This window comes from Populus nigra, chromosome 6, assembly GCF_951802175.1.
Source record: "Populus nigra chromosome 6, ddPopNigr1.1, whole genome shotgun sequence".
In the NCBI taxonomy this organism is placed as follows: domain Eukaryota; kingdom Viridiplantae; phylum Streptophyta; class Magnoliopsida; order Malpighiales; family Salicaceae; genus Populus; species Populus nigra.
Window position 1 is genome coordinate 6,986,647 of NC_084857.1, and position 21,834 is coordinate 7,008,480.

Below are 21,834 nucleotides of genomic sequence, written 5' to 3' on the forward strand. Positions count from 1 at the left end.
CAATGGAACACAAGGGGGAACTCAGGGGGGGATGGTAAAAACGATGAACAAATGAGAGAAGCGGTAATCTATCATATTGTGCTTTAAACTACAAAAGGATTAGTCAATTTCTTTTCAACATTATACTTGTCGGTATAGGGCTTTACCCCCCCACCCACAGTAAAACATCAGTGCCTTCAAAAACTGAGAACAGTTCATCGGTTGGGTTCGTATCATCAACGGACAGGATTAGAAAAGAAAATGACGACAAAATACACAAAGAACCCAGCAAGAAGAATCCCTCCATAGATATAAGTCTGTGAAGAATGCACAGGATATTTGTATTCAATGTCACAGCATCTCATTTTCTCTCTCTCAGAGGTTAAAACATATTCAACATACCTGCATCGTGGACCCAAAACTTAATCAACTGAAATAGTCAAATTAAAGCATAATGACAGTTTGGAGGGGAATAAACAAAGACAAATCATCATCGTGCAGGATTTAATAGGTCAAAGTTAACTTACTGATGGGCGAAAAGAGCACTTTGAAGAATTTCGGAACTGTTCAAATGTGCTTCTTGTAACCGGTGATCATATAACAAAGAAGACAGATCTACAAGCTGTTCCTCAAGGCTCTGTTATTTAAACAGGAAATAAAATCAACACAGCAATTTTGCAAGTGTGAATCCCAAGGCGCTATTCTGGTCATGGGTGACTTACGTCTAGGTACTTCTCCAACCGTTCAACTAATTCATGTGGAAAAGGTTCTGGCAAGTTCGTTGTCCTTTTGTAGAACTTCTCCAACCACAATTCGGTTGTTGTCTTTTTCTTCTTGCCTTTGACAGGTTCACCAAGAGGGGTTTTTAGATACTCCGCAACAAAAGTTTGGACATCCTGACAAAGCAGAAATATTCCACAAGCATCAAATTATGCGAATAATTCTCATTTGAATACTTAGTAATGAAATGGGACAGAAATACCTCTGACATTTCACGAATTCTATGCAGTGCAGAATCCACACGAGCATAAATTGTGTTCCTCTGCCAAGAAAATAGAGTGAAACAGTTTCAGATACATATTAAATGTTACAAATTCAATTCTAACAAAACAAAGATAAAAGCAACATGAAATGTCAGAGGAAAAACAAGCACTTTCAATATTAATAGATTAATCTATCTAGTTCTCCAGTATTAAGTTCTGTAAGTCAAGCCATTCACAAAAGTATTAAGTTCTGTAAGTCAAGCCATTCACAAAATCAGAAGTTTTGACAATGAAATGACCTTACCAAGGCTACATCCTGTAGCATTTTACTGACTTTGGAAGTATTAGAGAATGGTCCAAATGGGTGGCAACCAGTCGCCCAGAGCCAATTTACAATTGGCCTTTCATGCACATGAGATGCTTTTTCATATGGTGCGCTCAACCCGCCCACAGTAGAAGCAAGTCCTGCCAATATGTGGCGCTGTGCGAGTGATGGGTAGGCATGCCTTCTCTCTATCTCCGAAACATAACTGCCCAGCATGGAATAAATGAATTGAATTATACAAGGGAAAATATGAAAAAAAAAGGAGGAAAGAAAAAAAGAAATGAACCTTTCCTTCTTTCTAAGAGATCCTACATAAATACCACAGTGAAATGCTAATTGTGACCACAGTAAACAGTGTCATCCTTATGTTACAAACACATCATGAGAGGATACCACAGCACAAGTTTAGGCACATGTGCGAGGACAAAAGAAAAACCCAAATTCATTATTCAACTCCAAAGATAATCAGCAATAGAGTATATATAGTGTAGCCAGAAATTTTTTTCATTGGGGTCCACTTAATAGCCATCACTTCCAAAAATATTATACTTAAAATAAAGTAATTATTGCAACAAAAATACATATATAAATAAAATCAAGAGCAAAAACAGTGTATTTGATTCACCAGGTTGAAAAAAAATTTCCATAGTGTGGAGGAAATTTTTGAGCAAAAACAGGATTTTTTTGGCAGAAAAAATAATCTTTTTGGTTAAATTGTTAGAAAACTATTCATACTAAGGAAAGCCTTGCTTGTGGTTGTTTTTTTATACAAAGACATACTGCCTTGAAAAAATAGTTAGAGAAACAAAGAGGCTAAATGGTTATTAGGGACCAAAATCCATGTGGTAATAGAAAAGAGAGGTTGTTAAACTTTTGAGGCAAAAGTATTGAGATGATCACATTCATTCAAGTATCTCATTATTTTGAGAGGAGTCAACATGCAATAAGCAATATAACTCCTACTGTCAAGTGACTGTAGAAATTCAAGTCAGAATTTAGCTGGGCAGATGCAAGTCGGAGAAAAACCGTACATGCAACATGAGAAATTAGCTCGGTAAAGAAAGAGCAACTAACACCAGTTAGATTCATCTTTTAGTTTCTGTTGAATACAGCTACTGTGGCCACTAGAAACTTTTAAACTAGCGCTACTCACCTCAGAGGTATCTTTTCATTTAGATGCTGGAGAACAATCACAACATCTTTGCTTGTCCAAACAAGGCTTTCGTCCTCCATCATAAGATTTGGATCCACATCAGCCAGCGATAGCACAAAGCTGCAAAATAATAACATAAAACATTTAAAAAATGTAAAACGAATTCACAGCAGAGCAGGAGAGATTGGAAAGGAACACCGGTACACGAGCAAATTTATTGACTGATGCTACAATGATACTCTGAGCAAGTGAGCATCACTAGTTGAGCATCACTAGTTGAGCATCACTAGTTACAAGACCGGAAATCCGAGAAACTGACCTTATATTTATCAAATTCTTTGATCTAGGAGATGAACTTGAAGTGGAATTATTAAAATATATAGTACATTTGGATGCAATATAGTTTAACCAGTGCCATGAACACCAAGCTTCTGTGTCCGTCAAGACAAAGGAAGAAATGCTCAACGAAGTTTCAAAAGATATTCCTATCTAGGTTGAAAAAGTTAAACTACTATAAATAAATTATTAACCATCATACGATGCCAATTGTCTGTACTAACAATAGTAACAAATGAAAGGCCAAGACAATGCTCACACAGGAATAACTCTTGTCCCATAAGTCCGTTGCAGATCTCCTTGTTTCTTTTGCAATTGCTTTTTCCTCTTCTTGACACTATTAGAGGTTTGACTGGCCCAAAGAGGTTTATGCTTGAGAATTGAATCACTTGAACCGTTAGATTCGTCCATCCAGTTCTGGGGGATACAGAATTCAAATTCATTTTAGCTGAGTACAGACAACAGGATCTAGAATATATATATATATATATATATATATATATATATATATATATATATATATATATATATCCTATGTACACTAAATTCCCAAAACCCAGCAATAATGTATTAGCATAATGATTGTAAGAAGACCTGTTGAAGGAAAAATTTGCTTGAAAGAGCTGGGTTGGCAATCTCAACTAAACCTGCAGCAAGCACATCGCCAGACCGTTCCATCTCCTGCAATAAGCGATGGATACTTAGGATCTTCCAACAAAGACATTAGCAAGCACAAGAAACCAAGAACAAGGTAGCAAGCTAAGATAGAATTATAGCTCAAGAGAGATAAGAACTCATCAGATTTTGCAAGATGCACCGGCTGTTCACCGGGCATCATCAAGATAGCAAGAAAATAGAATCAGCTCCTTGAGCAATTAAGATGATTTAGCTGATGCACCACACCAGGGAGTGGGCTTGCCAATGCCTCTTGAAGACCATTAATGAACATTGGAAAACCAAGTGTACCTTACCATTTCACAGCAGACTTTCCAAATGAATAATGAGTAAACTATAAACATGCAGCTATTTTTATCAACAGATAAATGAATTATTTGCCATGTAATATTAGGTAATTCAATAAGTACAAGATAATACAAGAAACAAAGAAGGATGAGCCCGTGCCATCCAGAAATGTTTTGGTATGAACAAGGGAAACCAAGCGTGTCTTTATCATATCACAGTAGACTACCAAATGGTTAAAGACTAAACTGCAAACACACGGATAATTTTTACCAACAGATAAAATGAATAATCTGCCATGCAATACTAGGTAAGTCAACAAGTACAAGATAATACAATAAACAAAGAAAGACAAACCCACTTCTTTAAGTACAGCTCCATCCAGAAATGTCTTGGTGTGGACATGGAAACGTCCATCCTTTTTAGTTTCTTGCAAGGAATGACCCCGCATTGCTTTTGATACAGCGATAGCCAACTTCTCATGACTATGTAAAGCATACGAACCACCAACAATCACAACTTCTTGTCCATCATGAACCATCTTCTTCACCTGAAATGGAAGGAGAACAGATGGCATAAATTGCCAGTCTTTCTAGTTTTATCAGAGATGCCGACATGATATCAGATAAAACATTAAAAAGTAGTTCTATCATGCAATCTTAAGGTTATAGATACAAAAGTCACATGGCTAATTAATCAATTGAGATCAGCTCATGCTAGTAAATTGACATAGTGGATCCACTTGAAAAATGGGAATATCTTATAACCAAAGAGGGGATTTATTTCATATTTAACTAATTACACAGTCGATTCAGTGAGCGAAGTGTAAAAATCACCCTGTCCAAACACATTTTGTACCTGTAATACAAATTTATCGATAATTCATAAAAAAGCACCGAGCGAAAGGGTTCCCTTCACCCAACTAATTTGGATTAAGAGAAACTTGCGCAAGTGAGGCCATAGATCCATAAAGTTGCACAATGATTTTTAATTGTGATGGAGCGAGTAAGGATGTATTAAGTTACAGACTGGGGGTAACACTCTTTATATAGACAGGAAAATTTTCTTTTGCAAACTGAACTTGGATGCCCTCCCAGTCCCAGTTCTCTTCTGGTATAGTAACTGATGAGAACAATGATTGGGATACTCAGATCACTTTTCTGAGATGAAACAAAGTCTGGTCTACAAACTTACAAATAATATCTTGGTTTTCTCAGCGATCTCCACGAGTATATAAACTCCCTTTAAGCATATTAAACATTCAAACTCCACATTCTTAAGTTTAGATTCTTGGATGGAGAGAAAAACAAGGCAATTGAATGCATAAATCATTTTATCAACTACTTTAGGTTGGAGTTCTTCAGAAAATTCTTTTCTTGCTTTTATTAGTTGTTATCCTACAAACAAAGTACAATGAACAGGAAAGTTACCTGGCACTACACCAATTTTAGAATTCAAATCAGCAAAAGTTTCATGTAGAGAATAACTCACCTCTGATTCAATTTCTTCAACATTGATGCTGTAATTATGACCGTTCTCAATAACATTATATCTGTTATGATTATGTAGAACAATGATTGGTATGAGCAATCTTGTTGTCATATCAACAGTCTCAAACCTAAATCCAAAGAGGAAATGCAAGTAATCAGATTTGCAAAACTGCAGAAACCAGGAAAAATATAGCGAGCATCAGATCTGCTACATGGTTGACACTCAAACCATGATTTGTATAATTGTCCAAATAGTGTCGGTGTTAGGGATAATATAGGAAAATAATGATGTCGCATCCCCTCATCAATGAACAAAAGACTTCATACATGTACCTAACATCTGGAGCCACAACATGCTCTACCGTGGTTGATATTAAAGCAGCAAGTTGTCCAACAAAAGTATCACGATTAGAATGATCACCAGCAGCACCTACACCTCCTGGAAACATCATGTTCCGTATGCGTGGCAGTGTTCTGGAACTGACACTTCCCTCTTCAGTTTCAATCTTTCCATATGTGCAAGGGCCTGCTGACAGGTCGATCACGACAAATCTGAATAGTATGGGCACAATATTAAACTCGGTAAAAGATAGAGAACTGAAGAGAGCATTTTCTGAAATCAGGGGACTGAAATTAATGAGCCAAGTACACAATGCACTATAACATGAACATCTGGTTCTAACATCATGAAAACTTGCCACAACATTGCAATTGTCCTAAGATTCACAACCATCAAAGTAATTTACCTACTGCAGTTTATGTCAAGTCCAACTTGATAGAAACTAGTAATCCACAGCTCAAATAAAATATTGTGAGTAGTTGGTAATAAACTTTCACATGATTTTCAATGGAGTTTCATATGCCAGAAATATGTTTTACGATTTCATAGATTACTATTTCAAGGTAACTGTATTCTGAAGCTGAACCAAGGATCATAGCTTAAAGATTTCATGAAAAAGAAGAAGAAGAAGAAGAAACGTATTTTCTAGTTGCATCACCTCATACATGCTTGGTAGAAGTTCATGTGATATTGAGCAACGAACACACCATAGAAGCAACATTTGCCTATTAAGTACGGATTTTTTATTCAATCTAAGTCCTTAACCACAGAATATATTCAGAATGTTATATTTGCATTTTTATATGATCCAAAGTTAAACTCAAGGAAACTTCAGGCACAACCAATACTGCTCCACAAATGATTCTCTCTTACTTCAACACATGGTACCAAGTTGACCGCATTAAGTACCTGTCCGAACTCAGCCAAACTTGAGTTGCTCCTCCTCCATTATACCGATACCGATAAATGTAATCTCCCTCTTGTTTCCTCAAATCTTCATCAGACAACTCCTTAAGTTTTCCATACATCAAATTGTCTAGGTCAATTTCCCTGTTTCTAGGATCCATTCTCACCTGCAAGGGAGGGTCAAACCAAGGCACACATGATCGCAAGAAAGTAAAATCATACACCATTATGCAAAATACCAATATAAAACTGAAACCAATAACAATATAGTCTGGAAAAAACATTATAAGCATTTGACTTCAAACTCAAAATGGTTATCTCATATGCAAATTAGAAAACAAAATGAACTGATTTTCTCAGAAAAGAGAACTAAAATTGAAAACCATACCTTATCAAAATTTACAAGAAAGATTGCATTAGGAGCAGGTCTGTCATTATCTTTGGCAGAGTACTCTGAATTATCCAAATCAAATATGTAGGAATATAATTTGTGAAATACTGGTTCCACGGTCGCTGCTTCTACTTCAAACAATGGCACCTCCCTTCCAAAATCAGACTAAACAAAAGGAAAGACAGAAAATTCAGAACTTAACTTAGAAAAGCACTTCACCTAACCCCCCCAAAAAAATGAACATATTATATTTACAGCATCACTCACTTCTCTTGCATTCCCAGCAGGAACCATAGTCTCTTTCAATGCCTTCTCAAGCGCAATCAGTTCCGGCTGCCCAGCCTATTGTCAAAGCAACACAAAAGGCACAGCTCCTGTCATTCCTATCATTTAACAAAAAAAAAACGAAAAAACAAAAAACTACTAATACTCAGTAAATTCTCCAATTCTCCCATTGTAATGCATCTCCTGTCTATGGGTCCCTTCATGTGAGACCCAGATGCAACCCACAAACACTGAAATCTTTGCTGAAAATGTATCAGGACATTGGTAGCAAAGATGATTTTCCACTAGAACATTACAAATACAACCTTTTGACTTAAAGCTTGCAAAATACAATTACTTGACAATACTAACTTTAGGGACAGCTTACCGGAAACACGTTAAAAACGACATGATGTTCAATATCAAGAGGCTCGCCAGTCTCCATACATGAAGGCCTGTGAGTTTGGAAGCCGATCCTCAAAAACTCTTCTAATTTATGCGAATCTACACCAAACCTATACCCTCCATCACCATTAAAACCTACGAGCACTACATTCACCTCCAACGGAACCTGAAATGGAACCTACACGATAACACATAAAATCAATCATCTCATAAACACAAAATAAAGAAATTTAAAGTTATTAGAAATGCAAAAGTCCGTAGTTGAGCTTAAAAGGACGTAAAATGTAACCAAAACAAAACAATAGATAATCAAAGCTGGAATTACGGACTATTTGGCAGCTGAAAATAAAAGGACGCAGTTCAATGGAATTACATTTACTACATAGTTCAACGAGTTCTGAAATATTGCGAGTCTAAATTGTTATTTTAACCTCATTGTAGTGAGATACCTCGGCGCGAGAGTGGAGCATGCCGCGGACGTCGGATCGGACGCTGTCACGGACATCTTGAAAAGCGCTATGATGCCACTGAGGGTGGCCGGGGTCACGACGGAAGGCTTGTGGTGCTGAGTCGGAGTGAGTCAAGATGAGACTCAACGTGAAATATAATAATAATAATAATAAACAGCTTGAGATGGATTCCATAGCCAAGGGTGGAACGATGTTTAATTTAAGAAATATCTCTTAGATTTGAAGAAGAGGAATTAGGGATTTGATGGATTGCGAAGAAAGAAATAACTGCTAGTGCGGATTCTGATTTCTGCAATACGTCAGGTCAAGCTCACTCACACCGGGAAAGACAACCTATACTACACTGGAAAATGGAATTGAATTTTGTTGATTTTGATAAAAATGCCCTCATGTTTGTTAATTACGATAGCACCCCGAGAGACAAAGGCATGGTTGACATGTCGTTCAAGTTAAACAAACTCCCCCCCCCTTTTTTTTTCCACACTACTGTGCTCACCTCTCTAGTCCTATCACCCATCCATTGACTGAGGTTTGGGGATTCATTAATTTCTTGCTTTTAATGTTTGGGATTTGAATCGTGACAGATAAAAAATACCACTTACAGTCAGTCTCTTAAATTATAATTAAGCTCTGTTTGATATTATATATATTTTTAAATAAAAAATATTCTAAAAACAACTATCACTACAACAGCAAACAAACACTAACATATAATTTGAATGTGATGGTTGTCAGCGTAATAATATCAATACTAGAATATGGGTTTTGTAGCAACCCTCACACCTTGTATAATGTGATATGTCTTGAGAACTCAACATCCAATCACCGTATTTGCCTAAACATGGTGGGCGGAGCGCATAACATCCACTGATTTCAGTCTAACGGCTTCACCAAAAATATAACACAGCGGACAATCTATTTCGGTAATTCAGATATATATATATATATATATATATTAAAAGTACTTAAGTTAATTTAAATATATAAATTATATATAAATTAAATTGAAAATATTATTCTACTTTTAATAAATAAAATATATTATTTAATAATTGTTACCAAACCCACTCGATTGAGAGTCATTCTGGTCTATTACTTGCGTTGGGAGTTCAATTCATGTACACCAGACTTTTTTAATTTTAAAAAGAAAATTCCAAGTTTTTTTTTTATAGCCTGCCCGAATTGACTGATTATTAGATTTAGTGCTGGGCGAAACTACACCTTAATTTTCATTTTAATTGCCCGTTTAAAAATATAATAGAAATTATTTTGTAAAGTATTTTTTTTTTGAAAATACATCAAAAAAAATTAAAGCTAAAAAAAATTATTTTTTTTTTAAAATATAATCAAAACACGGTAACAAACACCACCACCGAATTCCAATATTTTAACATCTCATACTGCAGTTTCGACAACTTCCTTGCATCTGCATATGCTGTTCCGTTAGAAGACATAATCAGGGTATACATGGACTTAGCCGCTATTATTTTTAATTTTTTCTGACAAACAACATTTTACAAATTCATAATCTCTCAAATAAGAGAGGTCTTGGCATTAGCATCCAGGCACGGCAACCGCTTTGTCAATGTGCAGCTGTATAGCCATACATATTGATATATGTCTTGATCTGCTGATATGTTCTTGGGAGTTGTCCACAATAAGGCAGCAGAAATATGGGTTATCAGTGCTCCAAAGCACTTCGGATGGAAACTGGTGGGGTTTGCACTGCGCCTTTGGATATGAGATCGTGGTTTAAGAATAAAACAATTACAGTTATATCGTCATGAAAGTGCCTCCGAACCTTCTTGTCAATCTTCTGCAGATCTGAATATCTCGTTTCTCTTTTTCTTGCTGCTTCTTGTAGGGCAGCCTTGACAAGCCTTTTGGCACTTCCCTGCATTATAACAAGCATCCGTTATGAAACAACTATATAATTTTTGATAATGGTGCATGATATACATTTCCGTGCACAAATCCATATCTCAGCAATCCACAAGTCCTATGGAAGATGGAATTGGCACGTCATGTACTTTTGTTGTCAATAATAGCCATCTAAATTGCCAAAATATGCATAAAGAATTCATGACAATTCACGAGTGCGGAGAGGAAGTCAATCTAAAAGGTCAGTTTCGAGATGCTATGATGATGCAAATCAATAATATTCAATCTCATGGAATGATTCCTTGGCATACATCCCAGCTTATTGATCCACAAGCTAACAAATTTATCAAGCACATTTAACTCCAAGGCTGCTCTATGTCTAATTATACATGAAAATGAATTGACCATGGATTACATTGGATATCAATGCATAATCCACGCACAGAACTAGAGAAAATAGATAGTGGATGAATAATTCAAATAAGATACAAAGTAACTCATCGATGAAACTACTTGCAGTTCTCTTCTGTGTCAAAACTTTAAAAAAGATCATATTAACAATTCATGAATTATCTGTGACAAACATATATATATAGAGTGCTATAATGCTTCCATTAGTTTTCATTCCAAACTCTTCCAAGAGATTTTGCTTTACCATATATATCCTAGAGAAAAGGTCATTTGAGTTTTTTATGAAATAACTAAGCATGCAAGTTTTAGTAATAAGGCTAACACCAAGCAGCATATGAGTACCAAAATAAGGTTAAAACTTTATGGTCATTTGCTACCTAATCAAATAGAAGCACAAAAGCATGAAAGTAACTCAATGCAGAAAGCCTGACTACCAAATAATTAAGTACAAACACTTACTGCTCGTGGATTACTGTGGACAATATCCACAACTTTTTCATTACTCAATTGTTCCCAAAGACCATCAGATGCAAACACAAGGAATGAATCATTCGGATGGAGAGGATGTGAAAGGATAGTTGGATTGGCACTCAAGATTGGCATGTCCATTGGTTCAGGAAGTCTGAACTTTGCATCAATTGGTTCCCTGTTGAATCGTGCATGTTTCATATATACATCTCCTATGGATCTAGAAACCTGCATCCAATACAATCATTGAGTCCATGATAATATTATTTGTAAAGGAACATGCAATGAATATTAAGAAGCTAGATGCTGATAATCCAATGCAACCCACAATGTAAACCAAGGAATTTCCATAACATTTGACTTCAAAGTAATCTTCATCGATGCAAAGGCTGGATGAAGAATATTTAAATTCTCTTTCATAATAAACATACTTATTCCCTACAGTGTATCAACAATATAGATAACAAAGCATCTAGCTCGATATGCGGTGCATTTTATCTGTTAGCACAAAAAGGAATGCCTGGGACACTGAAATTTTTAGTTACCTGGAACAAGGAAGAATATCATCAATCAACTAATTTGCCTCTATAAATGAAGCCATGCTCTGACCAATGACTATAAAAATCATCTCAATTATACTCCAAGACATATATGCAAGACATGGATTTGTCATCTCCTGTTTGTGGTTCTTGCACCTTGTAGACACAATTCTATAACTCCAACAAATTGTTTTAAAAATAATTTTATATATCCTAAACAGTAAAGCAATTGGTATAGCATTAACAACCACAACAAAGTTGATGACTTCCTGAAAGCAGTCAGGACTGGTCTTACCAAATGATAAACTATGCTATTTTGTATTTAGTTCTCAACCCAAGAACCACAAAAATTCCATCCAACCTAGTAGTTCCATAATTTATCACCCCGAAAGTGTTTTTTTTTTTAAAAAAAAAAAACTTCAAGAATAAAAAAGCACCTAAGACGTGTTTTAATTTGAAATAGTCTGAAAGTTAAATTGGGATTTGAAATAACCTGAATAATCCCCTTCACTTTCCAAACTCCACGCTTCAGGACAGCAATCTGGGAATCATTTGGATGTAAGTCCTCGAGTTCGTGCCTGATGGCCTCAAGGTTTGCATTATGTTCAGTTGATAACTGTATGGCAGAAATACCTCCTGTGTTGCCGACTTTCTTGCCCAGCACAACACGGGAATCACCCAGGTTTGCCACAAAGAGGGTCTGTTGACATATGACTCCAACTAGACAGCATGACCCAACTGTTGCCATTTGGGGACGAGTGCTCCATAACTCGGACACGAAATTGGTAAACCCTTCCTCTGTTAAGCAGAAAGCTCTTTGGATGGTCTCACTTGTCACAACACCCTGCGTCTCTGCTGAAATTGGTGCATAACCACAAAGCCTAAGATTGCCAACATAAGGCACAATCCTTTTCTAAAGTTAAGTGAAATAAAACCAAAAAAAGATCAAAATAATTGAGAAACAAAAATAATAAAAAATAGAAGATATATGCCCTGCTTTTTCACTGGAATTCAAAGTCTCAAATCCATTATCCTCGAGCAAATCTATTTTCCAACTAGAGCTAATGCATTTGGCCAGCACACATTTTTGAAGCACTGACTTAGATTTCAATCTAAATTTAAAGGCCAACATTGTGTTGTTTTTTGGGTATAATAGCAAGGAACCAGGCAGGTGGCTCTACTAAAAACTAATCATAAAGCTTACATTTAATCACCCTGTTCCAAGTTTAAACTGTTATTTAAAGTACAAAGCATTGCAAACTCATAAAAGCCAATCAAAAGCTTACACAAAAAGCAAAATCCGATTGAATATCACTACAAACAGTATCCATGAAATTGACAAGACAGAGATAACCACAAACGTGAACAGCTCCAAAAAACTGCATCACTTTCAGTAATTAAAAGCAAGAAAGCTACCGATAGGTATCGATACCTTCCAATCAATGATATTCGCATGCAAAATTCCATCTTTAAATACCGATAATTGTTTTTTTTATTAATTTATAGTCCTAAAAAAAGAAAGCTGCTTTCTATGATCCAATTAAACTACACAAAATAGTTTTTCATCTAGACTCGCAAAAAAAGGAGCAGAGCCTGTCAAGGTCTCCAAAAAAAAAAATCAAACTGATTGAAAATCCCACAAGAAGAACCCAGCAAAGTTTTCTTTTAAGGCAAGATTTTAATAGATATAAAAGGGCTGATAAAATTTTTTTTTTTAAAGAACAGACCTTGAAAGTGCCTGAACAAGTGATCACAGACAAAACGTGCAGCTTCAGGTCCACCATGACCATCATAAACACCGACAAAAGTTCCAAAAGGTCCAGACTCAATCTGGCTTTGGTCTTCAAGTACTTGATTAGCTTGAACAACAGCCATTGAAAATTCACCAGACCCATATCTTCCAATATCTCTATACCAAAGCAATCCATCTTTCCCTTCTTTGCTGATACCAGCAAAAGACTGAAACTTTTTACCACTGTTACTACTGCTACCTTGCCCAAATGGCCTAAAACATAAAGAAAGCAGATTCATCAATGCCTGAAGCATCCCACATCTCTCAATCAAACTAACCCCCAAACCAAACCAATCTCTCCCACTCACTTAATCTTTCTTGATGTTTTGCAGTATGTGTTTTTAATATAATATAACGATCTAAATTTATTGGTGCTGACAGTGATAAAAGAAGGGTGTGCTCGGTTGTAGAGGAACAGAGGAAAGGTCATTACTTTGTTGAGGAAGAGGGGAGAAATGATGTGGGGGATGGTTTTGCTGGGTGTTGTTATCCATGTCATTTGTTTGTATGTATATATGCATGCAAGTAATGCATGTATGTCAAAAGAAAGTGTCTTGGGGATGGATCATGTCTAAAAAGGGTTAATTTTCACTTTGGCTTGGGACATTTTTGCTTCTTTGCTCAGTTTGGTTTTTTTTTCCTGATTTTTTAACTGTGAACTGTTTATGTGAATGGTGTATGTACCTCATGCCTGGCTGAAAAAAAAATAGTTTCGATACACAAAAGTTGGTGAATGACTCTTAACATTAAAAAGTAAAATATGCATAAAGTAAGGTGTAGATACAATGGAGTATAGATTTAAAAAAAAAAAAACCCAATGAATTATAAACATGAATGCGAAAATAAAAATGTCAAAATCTTTATGACTCTTGAGGCGAATAGAATAGACAAGTGAAGGAAAAGTCAGTTGCAAAGATTACCAGGCATTCGTCTCCCCTGGTCTCATCAACATAAGTATTTGAGACTCAATATTATTATTATTTTTTGTAGTCAGCAATTTCTCTTCTAGAATCTGCGGTATCTTCAACCATGTTGATTTTCTAACCTTAGTTCTAGTTCGAGGGGAAAAGCTTTTTCGTGTGGTTAAAGCTACTTCGAAAATGTAGCAAATCCTTTTTGACGATTGTTCGATTAGCGACCAAACAAAAAAAATGACAGAGTGGGTTGATAATTATAAGTTGCCGCTTCTCTCTCGGTTGTTGACAATAATTTAGCTGTGCAAGACATTTCGTTAGTTGACAGTTTTATGATCACATTTGAAGATGGAGACGTCCACCCCATTGCCAAAAGAGAGCTGAAAGCCACAGCTCCACTGACATTGCTGCAATGTTTGTTTTTTGTTGTTATTATTGGTCTTGTTGAAACACCTGGGCCTATATGCTGCCAGGGAAACACGACAAAGAAAGTGTTCTGTACACATCGAGCTAGTTTCCCATTTTATGAAATTTCGAACATGAACTGCTTCTTAGTTGTTGAGGATTTATTCATGGATAGAAGACATCATTCTTTTTCTGCGAACAATCCGAGGGCACATTGACATAAGTTAAGCAGAGAAGTCTCTTTACTGCTAATCCTACAGTGCAACGTGGTACCCAGGGGGGCAGCGGCCTCCTTCGCATCTAAGAAATAATTTGATTTCATGGTAGATATAACTTGCTCGGCAGCTGAACTTTATCATGTCAGATACCTTATGCGCTTGTGGTAGCTTCGAGTTCCATCAAAGCTCAACTTGCTCGTCTGCATTCCATTCATACCAGCAAGAACTGCTGACATAAATTGACCCGGAAAATAGTCCATTCTTGATTAGGGGCAGCGCAAATTTGTGTTTCCGTTGTATAATTCAGTAGGGCCGATTGAGCACAGGGAATTGGCATAAGATTTTCCTTCTCCGATTGTCATTATGTGGTACATGAGGGGACATCGCACGCCATTTTATGTTCATGCTCGGGGACAGTTTAGGAACGAAATTGAAACCATGTTTTTTTAATTTTAAAATTTTTTTAATTAAAAAAATATTTTTTTATGATTTCAAATTGTTTTAATGTATTGATTTTAAAAATAATTTTAATATATTTTTAAGTAAAAAATATTTTATACTGTTACAGTAACAAAAATCTCAAACTGGCCAAGACATATATAGATGCATTCTGATGCATTAATGTCTCACATGAACCAAATCACAGTCATATATGTGTGCGCGCATGTATATGAAGGGATGATGTGATTTTGAGTGCTTAAATTTATTTAATTTTATTGTTTGACTCTCTGGTTTTTAATTTTGTTCCAGTAAATGTCTGAGTTTTTTTAAAAAGAAATTTCTGGAAATAAAAGAGATTTTTTCTAGTTTATCTTAATCAAGAAAAAAATTAAAGTTTGAAAAGCAAAATAAGTTTCCTATATCTAAGCCATCACTGTTTGTTTATAAATATATATAACTATTGTTATTGTTATTTAGTTTTCAACTAGATTTATATAAAATTTTCTAGTTAATAACTTCGTTTTTAAATATTATTTAAGTTGTCAGAGTCCACGTCATCATCAACAGGCGTATCAGCATCTTTATTATGAAAAACTAAAAACCCAATAATAAAACTAAATACAAGACATTAAATTGTTAGAATTATATAAGTTCAAGTATTTAAAACGGCTTTATCCCTGAATGACCTAGACTGTCTTGGTTAAATTGACTGTTTGAGGGATGTTTTGATATTACCGTATCTTTATTTTTTTAAAGTATTCTTTATTTATAAAATATATTAAAATAATTTATTTTTAATATTAATAAATACAAATAATTCAAGAACATAAAAATTAAAATTTTAATTTTAATTTTGACAGGCAGAGTTAGAATCGCGGTACGAGACGCTGGATGGACATTCAAGAATTGCCTGCCATGAAGGAACATAGATGTCCCTAGTCATCATCCCGTGTACAAAAAGCTAGCAAGCTCTGCATGCCAGGTCTGGCAATCCCTAGAACAACGAATGATGGTCGGTGACCCATGGGATGGGGGCCTATTGGGTGGAGATTTGAGTAGCGAAAATGACAAGCAGATTCAAGAGTAGGGGAACATTACCCAGGCAGGTTCATGAGAGATTCCATCTTCTTTGTTTGTGGATCGTGGAGGGATGGTTTTGGTTTCTAGGAACAGTGCATGCTGCTTACCAAAATGTTATTAGTAAATAGCAGCCATCTTGATCTAGGTGATTTCAGTGGTGTTTAAAATTATGATATAATATATTTTTTAAAATAAAATAATAATAATAATTTTTTTTTAATTTTTCATATCATTATATCAAAATCATATAAAAATATGAAAAAAATATTAATTTAATATTTTTAAACTAAAAACACTTTTAAAAAATATGTTAAAGCAGAAGTTATGTTGCTGATCTCTAAATTACAACATAAAACGTAGCCATCACGGTGATGGTGACTTCATGGCTTTGCAGTAAATTATTTCTTTCTTGTTTAGAATTTCAAACGATTAAAAGTCTATAAAAAATAAATGAATTTGTTCAATACTTAGATTTGGCCCGTTGTAGGCTAAATCAATACACACACATAAAATAAAAAGCGAACACAACAAAAATATAAAATTTAATATTGAATAATAAAATAAAAAAAAATCAATTTTAAAAATAGCTAAAAAATTTGATAATAATCAACTTAAGTTAATATGTTAAACTTGTAATTCATGAGATCATAATAAATTCATGCAAATAAAATATATACAAAACATGAAACCCTACTTCTAATATATTTAGTATTAAAAGATGAAATAAAAAAATTTAATTTATAAATAACCAAAGTCAACTTGTTAAACCCATGATTCGGTTCATGAAATCATGATAAATTTAGAAAATATAAAAACATCACCCCTTGCAACATGTTTAATGCTGAAAATTAAAATCAATAAAATAATTAAATCTACGAAACCTATACATAACCAGTGTACAAAAGTAAAATTAAAAAAATAATTTCCAAGATAATCTAATATTTAAATACAAAATTAAAAAAATAAATGAAACACTATTTAAATAAAATAATGTTATGTAAGTATCACTATAATAATTTAGTCACGCTCTGTAGTGTTTTATTAATGACAGCACGTGTAGTTTTCAATTCATCAGAACGAGTTTAATTATTTTTAATTTATCTTCAAATATAAAATCACTCCTCAATTTATTATTGCCATATGTTTTCACCTCAATTTACCAAATCACCTTCCTATAAGAAACTCAATTCTTAAACCAAACCTACTTTATTTTTTAAAAATAACAATAAAATTGAAGGATAAATAAAGCTTATTCACCTCACAAGTACGGTGTAGATGTAAATGGTCACGGGCCCAATTTTGCACATGCGGTCATTGATATCCCAAACTTAGATTCTTGGGCTGGATATGGAAGGCCCACAGTGGCTCTTGCTATGGTCAGCCTTGATTACTAGCAGTTTGAGGGAAGAGTGAAGGGGCTGTGCCGCGGATGGGCTGTCAAGGGTACCAACTAAAGCCTTCAATTGGGCCCATTGGATCTGACTTGTCGAGTGATTCAAAGGGTCCAGGTCTACCAGGCGTCAGAGGCGTGCAGACAATCCTTGTGTGTTGAGCGTGGCTCTACCAAAGCAAAAGGAAAATCTCTCGATTGTTGTGTATATTTACATTTTGGAGACAATCCTTATGATCTCATGAGGGATGTCTTTTCTGCCGTACATGTTCATTTGGGGACTTTCAGGCTCCTGGAAGAGAGAACGCTGGTTTATTGCATGGTGTCCAAAGCTTGACTGAAAATGAATTCCCTCCAATATTTTTTTATAATTGACGATGGTTGGCAAAGGAAAAACATGGATCGCGAGTCTCCTTCTAAAGACTCGAAAGATCTCACTGGACCCGGGTCCCAAATGCTCTACAGGCTCTACGTACAAGTTCAAGGAGAATGAAAAGTTCACCAAGAACCAAGCTGGTACCATGCCACGGCCTGACACACCAACATTTGATCAAGATAAACATGACATTATTGTCAAAGAGATTGGTACTTTAGCTAAGACAAAGGAAAACTAAAACTAGAGGGGCTGATGTTTCAGGCCTCCCCGAGCCAAACCAATTAAGCATTTGAAGAAGAGGGACTGGATAGAGGAGGATTGAAGGCACTAGCGAGTGATTTGTAGTCAAAATTTCCAGGCTTGGATGATGTTTATGTGTGGCATGCTCTGGATGGTTCCTGGGGAGGATTTACGCCGGGGACTGGCCCTGACGCCAAGGTTACTGCTGCCTAGTTGGCTGCTGGGGTAGGAAAGACTATGCCTGATTTGGCTAATGATATGATAATTAAAGATGGACTTGGACTTGTCAATCCTGATCAAGCTGGAGACTTTTACGAGGCCATGCATTCCTATCTTGTTGATGTTGGTATTACTGGAGTTAATGTAGACGTTATCCATATTAGTGTTGTTTATCCATGTCAAATTGTTTTTCTTTGGTCATTTGTCAGCATTTTAACACCATTCCATCATCAACATTCAACATCATCATCATTATCCTGATAACACAAGCATAAATGAACATCCGTTTATCAAGCAAACATTAGCCCCAATGTTAACAGACTCAGAATTGCTATTTATAGATGAGTTCTAGGATTTGCATAACTCTAATAAAGTAATAATCTTTCTGTGGCTCACTAATACCATCACGGCATCACCATTATACCGACGAAATAGACATATTCTATCATTCATCATGTGTGCATCATGTTATTTCTTTTAAGATTATGATACATGCATACACATTATGTAAATTATCAGTTGATTGTATTAGTTGCTTTTATAAAATCACCAACACCAAAAATTATTAGACAGAGGATGGAATGCATATCATTCTTATGTACAGTAGAGTATGTTATCAGGTAAACACCATTTCTTCAATGCTAAGCTCTTCAGGTTTTTAAATGTTCTTAAATTCGATAGATCGTGCTCCTTAAAAGATTTAACGGACTTTAGTAGGTTGTGTTTATCAAATGTTTTAGAATGATTTCGGCATTGTTCTTTTGGTTTGAATTAACAAGTTCTTGATTGCAACAAAGTGTTTTTTGATCGATTCGTTCTTTAATAAAACTTTTCGAGACTGTCAAGTAGTTAATTAGCATGGTGTCCCTTTATAGTTTTTCTTTCAGAAGCTCTCTGTTAGTGGTTAAACGGGGTTCTGTTTTAAGCTCTTTATAAACACTCATTTAAGTAATCCTGACAGACAATGGTATAAAACAAATCAGGGTAAAGGGTAACGGAATCTTTTGTTGCATATAGAATCGTATGCATGGTTTTTTCCCTCACAAAGATCATATATATGTTACGTCTAAGTTCTTTTAAAGGAAAAAGCAAAGTTTTAAAAAATTGGCTCTATATATGTAATAAAATGTTTTGGGAACAGGATCAACAATTTTGGAAACATTAATCTCTTCTCTTGTTGATCCTTGTTTTCATAATCACCAGGTTCTGGAATTTGTATCTGAGGACCAAGGTGGCGGAGTTAAGCTTGCCAAGGCACACTATGATGGGTTGAGCCAATCTCCGAATAAGAACTTTGAATGGTCTGGGCTTATTGCAAGCATGGAGCAATTCAATGGCTTCTTCTTTCTGGGCACAAGAACATATTTCCATGGGTAGGGTTGGTAAGTTCCAAACCACAGAAGTAATTGCTTTGGCTACTTGAAAATTGTGGAGGATAGAGCAAGGTTATGATAGCAATGTAGGGTTCTATCTTTTATATGAAACAAATATGTTTCCTAGGCTAATATAGATAAGTTCATTTTCATTTAGGTGATGATTTCTGGTTGGAAGACCCAAATGGAGATCCTATGGGAGTGTACTGGTTACAAGGAGTCTACATGATTCATTTGTGGCAGGGACAATTCATTCAACCTGATTGGAACATGTTCCAATCAGGTCATCTTTGTGTTGAGTCTCATGCTGGATCAAGAGCCATATGTGGTGGTCCTGTTTATGTTAGTGACAAAATCGGCCACCACAATTTTGATCTGCTGAAGAAGCTTGTCCTTCCTGATGGAAACATATTCAGATGCCAGAATAATGCCCTTCCGACCAGAGATCGCCTCTTTGAAAACCCACTCTTTGGTGGCAAGACCCTACTCAAAATCTGGAACCTGAACAAGGTAATTTGAAACGAAGAGGCGATCTACCAATAGAAGGATGCTAGATCATGTATGCTTGTGTTTCACGAACGTGCAACATCATTTCTCAAAGTTTGTGTTTCTCAAAACATAGCTCTTTCTGCTGAATACCGTATACTAGGGTGGTTGGCGTATTTTACTGCCAAGGAGCTGGATGGTACCCTGAAGAGTACAGGTGCAAGTCAATGTCCGGGCCTGTGTCATCAGATGGTGTTGAATGGGAGCAGAAAGACTGAGCTATCTACCAATAGAAGGATGCTAGATCATGTATGCTTGCATGATCTTCAAATAAAACCTTGCTCTTAATTACATGAAAACCTATTTAATTTGGATTGAGATTTGTATTTGGTGTTTTTGATGAATGTTTTTGAGCTTTTTATGATTTGAGTGTTTGATTTATTTTTCTATAATATTTTTTATATTTTTTGTTAATTTTAAATTTTGTTTTTGTTCCGTTGAAATCTTTGTTTTGGTTTAGTTTTTGAATCAGATCTTAATTCGGTTTATGGTTGAATTAATATCTTTAAGTCGATCCATTTAATTTTGTTTTGGGTTAAGTACTTAAAACTTTATTTGTTTGAACAACTTTTTGTTAAGAATTTCTTTTACCTAAGAGGCTGTTTAGAAAACATATCCTTAAGTTTATTTTGACAGTTTTTTTAGAGAAAAAAACAATTTTTGTTAAACAAAATCTTACAGAAATAAATAATAAAAAATAGTTTTTACTCGTTACATACTACTAATTCTTATAAAAATTATATTTTATTTATAAAATGGAGAGAAAAATATTTTTAGCATTCTTTTAGAAAACTTCTATGTTTTTTTTTTGTGTTTTTTTTGGAATTTACAATAAATTTATAACTTTTTTAAAGAATTTAACTACCAATTAATATTTAAATACTGAGAGTTACACTAGAAAATTCGTACATCAACAAAGTAAGATTAACTAATATAGTGTAAGCATTGTCATTAGAAGAGATAAAAACACAACACAACACGCAAAGAGAAACAAGAATGTAACAAACAAGAAACAAACTCCTGACAAATCGTATCCTTTACACAACAACTGGGTTTAAACATCTTCTAATAAAAAAACTATATTATTTCCATGTTAACAGCATAAGATTCATGGTTGAATCAATATTTTTAGGTCGATCCATTTAATTTTGTTTTAGGGTAAGTACTTAAAACTTTGTTTGATTGGATAACTTTTTGTTAAGGATTTCTTTTACCTAAGAGGTTGTTTAGGAAACATGTCCTTAAGTTTATTTTGACAGTTTTCTAGAGAAAAAAAAAGGTTTTGCCAAACAAAATCTTACAGAAATAAATAATAAAAAAATAATTTTTACTCGTTACATATTATTAATCCTTATAAAAATTATATTTTATTTATAAAATGGAGAGAAAAATATTTTTAGCATTATTTTAGAAAATTTCTGTGTGTTTTTTTTTTGTATTTTTTTTGGAATTTACAATAAATTTATAACTTTTTTAAAGAATTTGACTACCAATTGATATTTAAATACTGAGAGTTACACTAGAAAATTCCTACATCAA

The 21,834-nt window shown here is 34.8% G+C and overlaps 2 protein-coding genes and 1 pseudogene across 7 annotated transcripts; 1 reads left to right on the forward strand and 2 right to left on the reverse strand.

The window, feature by feature from the left end:
• Positions 1–52: 52 nt before the first annotated feature.
• LOC133697418 (uncharacterized) lies at positions 53–8,359 on the reverse strand. Of its 4 annotated transcripts, none has more exons than XM_062119946.1 (16): positions 7,982–8,357; positions 7,516–7,710; positions 7,131–7,205; positions 6,861–7,028; positions 6,476–6,639; positions 5,560–5,778; positions 5,228–5,354; positions 4,098–4,286; positions 3,371–3,457; positions 3,036–3,193; positions 2,441–2,560; positions 1,267–1,492; positions 962–1,021; positions 702–875; positions 507–616; positions 53–381 (listed from the first exon to the last, which is right to left on the reverse strand). In XM_062119946.1, the coding sequence occupies exons 1-16, from the start codon at positions 8,174–8,176 to the stop codon at positions 216–218; spliced, it is 2,433 nt and encodes an 810-aa protein (XP_061975930.1). In that variant the 5' UTR covers positions 8,177–8,357; the 3' UTR covers positions 53–215. The 4 variants fall into 4 exon arrangements, with proteins under 4 accessions (XP_061975930.1, XP_061975929.1, XP_061975931.1 ...); XM_062119945.1 differs by having other exon boundaries at positions 7,964–8,356; XM_062119947.1 differs by lacking the exon at positions 7,516–7,710 and having other exon boundaries at positions 7,982–8,356.
• Positions 8,360–9,345: 986 nt separating this feature from the next.
• Positions 9,346–13,584, reverse strand: LOC133696498 (probable protein phosphatase 2C 42). 3 transcript variants are annotated; one of them, XM_062118695.1, is made up of 4 exons: positions 13,029–13,584; positions 11,795–12,153; positions 10,754–10,990; positions 9,346–9,896 (listed from the first exon to the last, which is right to left on the reverse strand). In XM_062118695.1, the coding sequence occupies exons 1-4, from the start codon at positions 13,345–13,347 to the stop codon at positions 9,684–9,686; spliced, it is 1,128 nt and encodes a 375-aa protein (XP_061974679.1). In that variant the 5' UTR covers positions 13,348–13,584; the 3' UTR covers positions 9,346–9,683. The 3 variants fall into 3 exon arrangements, with proteins under 3 accessions (XP_061974679.1, XP_061974680.1, XP_061974678.1); XM_062118696.1 differs by having other exon boundaries at positions 11,795–12,182; positions 13,025–13,584; XM_062118694.1 differs by having other exon boundaries at positions 11,795–12,156; positions 13,029–13,583.
• Positions 13,585–17,918: 4,334 nt separating this feature from the next.
• On the forward strand, positions 17,919–20,973 carry LOC133696661 (stachyose synthase-like; annotated as a pseudogene).
• The last annotated feature ends 861 nt before the right edge of the window (positions 20,974–21,834 follow it).

Coding starts and splice junctions, on each gene's coding strand:
- LOC133696498 (XM_062118696.1), bottom strand. CDS start 13,347: ATGCTTCAGGCATTGATGAATCTGCTTTCTTTATGTTTTAGGCCATTT. Junction 12,183..13,024: donor TTCAGGCACTTTCAAGGTCT/GTTCTTTAAAAA, acceptor TGGCAATCTTAG/GCTTTGTGGTTATGCACCAA. Junction 9,897..10,753: donor TCCACAGTAATCCACGAGCA/GTAAGTGTTTGT, acceptor GTTATAATGCAG/GGAAGTGCCAAAAGGCTTGT.
- LOC133697418 (XM_062119945.1), bottom strand. CDS start 8,176: ATGGAATCCATCTCAAGCTGTTTATTATTATTATTATTATATTTCACG. Junction 5,779..6,475: donor GTTTGGCTGAGTTCGGACAG/GTACTTAATGCG, acceptor CATACTATTCAG/ATTTGTCGTGATCGACCTGT. Junction 1,022..1,266: donor TGCTACAGGATGTAGCCTTG/GTAAGGTCATTT, acceptor TTTTCTTGGCAG/AGGAACACAATTTATGCTCG.